General features: G+C 61.0%; 1 protein-coding gene across 1 annotated transcript in view; it reads left to right on the top strand.

Annotated features, from left to right (window-relative positions):
* Positions 1-318: 318 nt before the first annotated feature.
* ABCB6 (ATP binding cassette subfamily B member 6 (Langereis blood group)) overlaps positions 319-8032 on the top strand; it is a 36571-nt gene continuing 28857 nt past the window's right edge. Inside the window, exons 1-3 of the mRNA XM_050917021.1 lie at positions 319-412; positions 3331-3862; positions 6132-6269. Coding sequence (XP_050772978.1) covers positions 3347-3862; positions 6132-6269 — 654 coding nt within the window. The 5' untranslated portion in view covers positions 319-412; positions 3331-3346. The remainder of the gene's footprint in view (positions 413-3330; positions 3863-6131; positions 6270-8032) is intronic.

Here is an 8032-nt window from a genome sequence, read left to right as displayed (position 1 = left end):
AGGTCCCGGGGTGTCTGGGCAGAGGGTGCAGGGAGGCTCGGGGGGTCCCGGGGACAGGGCACGTGGGGGATCAGGTTCCGAGGTGTCTGGGCAGAGGCTGCAGGGAAGCTCGAGGGGTCCCGGGTGTCGGGGCAGAGGGTGCAGGGGAGCGCGGGGGGCCCCGGGGATGGGGCACGTGGTAGGATCAGGTCTGGGGCTGTCTGGGCAGAGGGTGCAGGGGAGTTCGGGGGGTCCCGGAGACAGGGCCCGTGGGGGATCAGGTCCCGGGTGTCGGGGCAGAGGGTGCAGGGGAGCGCGGGGGTCCTGGCGTGGTCCCAACGCCAGGCCAGGCTCCGTGCGGGCTCTAGGACCCGGCGGGAGCCGGCAGGGCCGCAGCGTGTGCGCAGCTGGGCTGAGAGTCGGAGCGGGGCAGGTGAGCGGGGCCGGTGCCCCTGTGGGGCCGGGGCCATGGGGGGGTGAGCGGGGCTGGTCCCCCTGTGGGGCCGGAGGCGGGGAGTGTGTGACCGAACTGATCCCGCATGTGGGGTCGGGGGGGGGTTGAGGAGGCCGGGGGAGGCGAGGGGTCCGGTCCCCGCCATGTGGGGCTGGAGGGGGGGTTGAGGAGGCCCCGGGGTGGCGAGGGGTCCGGTCCCCCCCATGTGGGGCTGGGGGGGTTGAGGAGGACGGGGGAGGCGAGGGGTCCGGTCCCCCCCACGTGGGACTGGGGGGGAGTTGAGGAGACCGGGGGAGGCGAGGGGTCCGGTCCCCCCCATGTGGGGTGGGGGGAGCGTTGAGGAGGACGGGGGAGGCGAGGGGTCCGGTCCCCCCCATGTGGGGTGGGGGGGGCGTTGAGGAGGACGGGGGAGTCCTCCCTGCAAGTCCTGCCCCCGCTGCCAGTTTGGTTTGATTTGTTTCGACTAAGGCTGTCAAACGGTTACGAAATGAGTCCTGAGTAATCGCAGCTTTGCTCGACCGATTATAAATATTTGTGGCTGTTTGTATTGTCCGGGATTTCGATTTCGGTGGCAGCGCAGGACGCACAGGGTACGGGGCTCACCGCGCGGTGTTGGGTTTCCTTACAAATAGTTGCACTGTAAAAACCTTGAACAGAGGCGAGTGCGACCTGCAAGTCGAAGCCCAAAGGGGCCTAGGAATGTTTAGCGCATCCAGCGTGTAGACATCTCGCCGCGCCGGCTACCACGGTGCCATGTGAACGCCTGGGCTCAGTTCAGGGGACATTGTGAGCAGAGTGTGTGTCTGAGCCATTGGCTGAACCAGAAGTTGGACTGAGTGGACTTGCAGGCTGGGAGGTTTTACAGGGTTTTGGTTTTGAGAGCGGTTATGGAACGAAGATAATTCCACATTTGTAAGTTGCACTTTCAGGCCAAAGAGATCTCAGGACAGGACTTGGAGGAGGAGAACTGGAAAATACTGTTTCTTTTGTTTGTCTTTATTACAGTGCAAGTATTTGCACTCAAAATTAATAATATAAAGTGAGTCCAGTGCGCTGTCTGTTCTGCCTGGTCATTGCATTCAATACACTTGAAAATGTAGAAAATCCACAAATATTTATAATCCATTTCGATGGGCAGCCGATTGCTTCACACTGCCAGGAATCGCAATTTGTTTTTTTAATCACGTTAATTTGTTTTGAGTTAATTGCTTGAGTGAACTGCCCTCGTTCCAAGGCCTCCCTGGAGCCATTGCTCTGGGGAGCTGGGCAGAGAATGATGGGATACGTACCCAGAGGGCAGTGCGGCTGCACTGGGGGAACACAGGCCCCTGCCCCCACCCAGCGTGGCTAGCGGGGGCACACTGTCTGGTGGGGCCACTGGAGGAATGGCCACTGCTCAGCCTTGGCCTCCAAGAAGTGCAAGGCCCGGCCTCTGGAGACACAGAGCTCATCTCTTGGGGGGCCGTGTTGGTTTATAGCCCCCTGAGGGGCATGCCCCTGTGATTACCACCCCCATCCCTGCCTGCAGCCCAGCAGGGTTTGAGCTGGTGCAGGGCCAGACCAGGCCAGCGCTGTGTCCCAGGACGGCTGCTGGGAACTGCAGCTTTCAGATGGGCCCAGGCCATAATCTCCCCAGGAGGCTGGGGGCAGGGAGACCCAGGGGACTGTGTCCCTCCACGCGCGTGCCAGGGCACTGGCTTGGGGATTTGAACATGTAGTGCAAGGGTCTGTGCACACGCGTGGGCTTGTAGCCCTGTATTTGCACATGTCTGTGTGTGCATTTGCACACCCGTCAGACAAGATGGCTGAGTGGTTGCAGCGCTGGATTGCTAATCCATTGTGCTGTGCACGCCTGCCTTTGCATTCCACTCTTGACAGAGCCGGTCTTCCTGGGGGCTGAGTTGCTGGGTGATGAGAGTGGTAGGAGAACCTACGTAGAATAGAATATCATTGTCTGCATGTGAGCGTGCATGTGAGTGCTCACACTCGTGTGTCTGCACAGCTGTGTCAGTATTTGCACATCCCAGTACATGGGTGCTCACATGTGGGTGTCTATGCACAGCCACGAGTGTATATGTGCACACATCAGTACATGCATGGGTGCTCGCACACGTCTATGCACAGCTGTCAGTGTGTATTTGCACACCTCGGTGTGGGTGCTCACATGCATGTGTCTGCATGCATTGGTGCATGGGTGCTCACGCATGTGTCTGCACAGCCGTCAGTGTGTGCACACCTCGGGGCATGGGTGCTCACATGCCTGTCTGTGCCCAACCGTGCCAGCATGCATTGGTGCATGGGCGCTCACATGCATGTGTCAGCACAGCCGTCATTGTGTATTTGCACACCTCGGTGCATGGGTGCTCACACGCATGTCTGTGCCCAGCCGTGCCAGCATGCATTATGGGGGGAGGGATAGCTCAGTGGTTTGAGCATTGGCCCGCTAAACCCAGGATTGTAAGTTCAATCCTTGAGGGGGCCATTTAGGGATCTGGGGCAAAAATCAGTACTTGGTCCTGCTAGCGAAGGCAGGGAGTTGGACTCAATGACCTTTCAGGGTCCCTTCCAGTTCTAGGAGATAGGTATATCTCCAATTATTATTATTATTATTATTATTTATTATTGGTGCATGGGCGCTCACATGCACGTGTCTGCACAGCCGTCCGTGTGTATTTGCACACCTCAGTGCGTGGGTGCTCACACACATCTGTGCCCAGCCGTGCCAACATGCATTGGTGCATAGGCACTCACACGCGTGTCTGCATAGCTGTCAGTGTGTATTTGCACACGTCAGTGCGTGGATGCCCAGCCGTGCCAACATGCATTGGTGCATAGCAGCTCGTGTCCGTGCCAGCCCCCTGCTGAGCGGTTGTGTCTGTGCCGTTGTGTCTCCGCAGCCTCTCACCCGGCAGGATGGTGGTGGTGGGGAGTTACTGCCCGGGGAACGGCACCATATCCCAGCCATGGACGCAGCAGGGGTTCTCCCCCTGTTTCTACTTCACGCTGGTGCCCACAGTGCTGCTGAGCGTCTGCCTCCTGCTAGGCGCCCTGCAGTACGCCTGCTACGCCCGCTTCGGCCGCGCCATGGAGCCCAAGCACATCCCCCGCTCACGCCTCTACCACACACAGGTGCTGCTCTCGCTGCTGCTGGCGGTGCAGCCCCTCGGCGCCCTCCTGTGGCAGGGGCTGGCTGCGGGCCCGCTGTACGGCTATGCGCTGCTGTACGGCTGCCTCTCGGCTGGGGGCTGGGGCTGTGCCCTCGGCCTCCTGCAGCTGGAGCACACCCGGGTGCTGGCACAGGACAGGACCAGAGGCCACGGCACCGTCCTGCTGCTCTTCTGGGCGGTGGCCTTTGCCGCCGAGAACCTGGCCCTGGTGTCCTGGAGGAGCCCCCTCTGGTGGTGGTCCCTGGGAGACGCCCCTCAGAAGGTAGGTTGGGGGGCAGGGCATGGAGGGTTGGTGGAGCCTGGAGTAGGGGGCTTGGGGCTATTGCTGGGTGCACCCCAGTCCCTCTTTAGGTGGAGACAGGAAGCCTCCCCCCAGCCTGAGCAGGGTGCAGCCGCCACGCCCTGGGTTAGACCATCGATTGCACCCCCCGAGACCAGGGCAGAGCAGAGCCCTGCTGCCCAGGGGTCTGGAGCCCCGCTTGGCCCCATAGATGTCACTGGTGTTGGCTGGTCCAGCCCCTAACGCCAGGGCACCGGAGCCTGAAGGATCCCCCATTTGCCAGGCTGGCTGCTTCTGACCCCCTTTCCCCAGGCAGCCCTGCAGTGAGAGCTTGGGGGCTGCTCCCAGATGCCCCTCCCCCATTATCAGGGGTGTCAACCAGGCAGCTGGTTGCAGTGGCACTGGGCCGGTTGTGCCAGTCACTGCCAGTGTCCAGCCGTGGGGAGGGCAGCTGGGGGTGGCTCAACGAGCACTAGCTCCCGTGAGCCGTGGCCCCTTAACTAGTTAATTGCAGTCTGACTTCAGCGTACGCCCAGGGCAGTGCCCGGCTTGGATTGGAGTGTCCCGAACGCCAGGGCCCTGGCCCTTCCCGTGGGGACAGGCCCAGCGGAGCCGCCTCCTGGCTGGGGAATCTGTCCTGCTTTCCATTCCGTATTGTTCATAATTCAGCCCCCTGGAATCCCCCCCCCCGACTGCCTCCCCCTCCAGGGTGTTTGCCCTGCAGCCGCCGGGTATCCTGGGGAGAGGCAGCCCCCGTTTCTCTCCCCCTGCCTGGCCCTGGGATTCCTGCTGAGTCACGGTGGGGTGGAGCCGGCCATGGGGCAGGCATGTGCGGGGGGGCGGGCAAGGCTCCCGCTGGCTGTGTCCTGCTGAGTCACGGTGGGGTGGAGCCGGCAGTGGGCATGTGGGGGGCAGGGCAGGGCTCCTGCTGGCTGTGTCCTGCTGAGTCACTGGCGGGGGGGGGGGGGGCAGGGAGGGTGTCTGCATTCTGGGTCCCCAGGACTGGAGGTGGGGGCCCCTTCACTGCAGGGAGCTCATCCTACTCCTGGGGTCAGTCACACAGCATTGAACCCCCAGGCACCCCAGGCCCGCCACCCCCCATGGGCCAGGATATCTGTCCCGTCCCTCTTTGGTCCCACTGCGCAGATGGGGGGTAGCTCCCAGGGGAAGGAGGGGCTTAAATACCCCTCCCAGCCAGCTGCTCCCCCTTCAACCCAGCCCCAATATCTCATCTAGGGGCCCCTCGCTCCCCACAGCTCCTCCCGGGGTGGGACCCTGGCTCCTCTCCCCCAGCTTCACCTGGCAGCCATGGAGGGGGAGTCATCGGGGCAGCTGTGGAGTCCCCTGCTGCGGGGTACTAGGGGTACCAGTTCCCAGGCGAGAGGAGCCACCAGCCTCATCCTAGAGCTCCAGCTGGTCAAGCTCCCCCACCCCTGGCTGGGGCAGGATGGCTCCCCCCAGCCTGGGCCGTGGGGCCCCTCTGCTCTGGGAGGGAGGTGACTGCTCAGTGCCCCAGATCCTGGAGCTCCCAGACCTCACCAGACACAGAGGGGAGAGACTAGCCGGAGGGGGAGCTGCCAGGACATGGCATGAGCCCGCCTCCCCCATGGCTTGGTGCTCCCCGGGGCCTGGTCCTCAGTGGGACCCACGGTCCCGGATCCCGAGGATCCCCAGCCGCTGAAGAGTCCCTGGGAGGACCCATCAGTGCACTAGGTCCCAAGGGTCCCACTCCCCTCGGGGCAGCCCACGCGGCCTCCAGTGCTGAGCCTCTGGCCCCAGCCCTCCTGCTTGGCCCGTCAGCTCTGCCCAGCGAGCGCAGGCTGCGGTCAGAGACGTTGGCGCTGCGCCGGATCCGTGCCCCGGCGTCGGCAGCGCCAGGCCTTCCCTAGAGCCCTGCAGCCAGCCTGGGGAAGGCTGCGAGTTGGCACAGGGCAGCGGAGGCTCGGACGAGGCCAGAGCGGCCAGTGGCAGGAATGTTTGGGCTCCAGCTCCCTCCCACCTGCTTCGTGGGCCTGCCGCCCCGAGACATCCCCCAGTCTGAGCCCATCCACGCAGACGCAGCCCGGCCCAGCCAAGCATCCTGCCTTCGTCCACACACCTGGGCCCTGCCCCCTCCCAGCGCTGCCGGGGCCCGCTTGTCTCTGAGCCCCAGGCCTGTTCTCCAGGTCTCTGGCTCGAAGCTAAGGGCTCCCACCTGCAGGGGGGCTGGGATCTCGGGGGTGCAAGTGGCTGATCTGTTGGTCCCTCGCAGGTGCAGTTCAGTCTGTGGGTGCTGCGATATGTCTGCACCTTCACCCTCTTTGTGCTGGGGATGAAGGCCCCTGGGCTGCCGCACAAGCCCTACATGCTGCTGGTGAACGAGGATGAGCGCGATGTGGAGAACAGGCAGGTGGGTCCCCCTGTCCCTCGCAGGTGTTGGGGGGGGCTGCAGGGGGGTGGGGGGCGTCACCACAACAGGGCAGTGTTGGGTTATTGCAGTGGTTTGTGAGGTGTCAATCCTGCTGGGAAAGGGTTCAGTGGGTCCTACTGGCTCACTGGGGTGGTAGCTCAGTGCCTCACTTGGACACAAAGGAGGTGGGAGCAGCTCCATGAGGCAGGGAGGATCTAGGGTGTGGGCTGAGCAGGTCAGAAGGAGGAGCCCTTGTAACAAAGCGGCCTTTGGCAGGACACAACTGAGAGTATCAATTCAGGACAAAGTAATTAGAGCAGGGCAGTCACAGCCCAAGGCTGGAGGTCCTTCACTACTGAGACAAACCAAACCAGCCAAACAGAGAGGACTTCGGTTTCACCCCACTGGCTAACCACAAATCACACAAGCAATTTCTTTAGACACTCCAGTAACCCAGTATCACCACCAGTGCCACTCCTTGTGGGGATGAATGGTTATGAAAACCAACAACCCAATAAAAGAAAAAGATTCGATCCCAAAGGACCAAGCCCCAGACCCAGGTCAATATACAAGTCAGATCTTACCCACAAGTCACGCTGTTGCCAATTCTTTACAATCTAAAGGTTTATTCATAAAAAGAAAGAAATAGAGATGAGTTAAAATTGGTTAAAGGGACTCAAATACATACAGTTATGGCAAAGTTCTTAGTTCAGGCTTGTTTCAGGCTTGATGGGATCACTGCTGATTTAAGCCAGGCAAGTCTCTGGAGTACAAACATCCCAGCTGGGATGGGTCCTTCAGTCCTTTGTTCAGAGCTTCAGTTGTAGCAAAGTTCTCCAGACGTCAGAAGCAGGATTGAAGACAAAATGGAGGAGTTTCCAGGGCCTTTTATATCCTCTGCCATGTGGAAGGACCCCCCCTCCCGCCCTTTGTTCTTACTGTGGAAAATCACAGCAACAAGATGGAGGTCGGAGTCACATGGGCAAGTTGCATGTCCCTGCATGACTCAGTTTGCAGGCCCAGGCCAGTGTTTCCATGTTAGTTTGAAGGTTCCCAGGAAAGCTCAGATGTGGACTGGCGTCTCCCAAGGTCCATTGTCAGTTAAGTGTTTCTTGGTTGGGCACTTACTGAGAATTGTCCCTTCTCAAGAAGCTGCCCAAAGGCTTCACTGAGGCTGCTTAGAGTCAAACACACTGAGGTACAAGTACAGAGCCACTGGTCATAACTTCAGCTGCAAAGAGGATAGAGACCTACAGAGCATCAGAACCAGTGAATCGTAACCTCCCGCAGGCACCTGGCCCGACCTCCTTTGTATAAGAGTTGGTGCCACTATAGGACCTTGGTTGCAACAATGATCTGTATGGTCCCAGTTCATGTCAATAACCTCACAGCCCAGCCTGGACTGAACCCTACCCAGCCCCAGGCTTTGGGGGCAGTTGGACCTTGCAGGGCGGGGATTGGGGCGGCTGACAGCCGCCTCTCATGGTTCTGAGAGGGTCCCGGTCACCCGGCCTTGCCATCCGGCTGCAGCTCCCTGCTGAGGGCATGAATCGTGCCAGCTTCAGTGCACAGCAGGTGCTTCTGTCCCCCAGCCAATGGCGCCGGGCACCAAGCTGCTAGCTGAACCTGGCTGAGCCTTCACTAGGGCACGTCCACACGGCACTCAGCCCCACGGCTGGCCTGGGTCAGCGGGCCGCAGCTGCGCGGCTATACACCACAGGGTTGGCATCGGGCACGTCCCAGAGCCCAGAGGTCTACATGCC

This window comes from Gopherus flavomarginatus, chromosome 10, assembly GCF_025201925.1.
Source record: "Gopherus flavomarginatus isolate rGopFla2 chromosome 10, rGopFla2.mat.asm, whole genome shotgun sequence".
NCBI lineage: Eukaryota > Metazoa > Chordata > Testudines > Testudinidae > Gopherus > Gopherus flavomarginatus.
The sequence above is the reverse complement of the archived record's forward strand: the minus strand, read 5'-3'. Positions and strand labels throughout refer to the sequence as shown.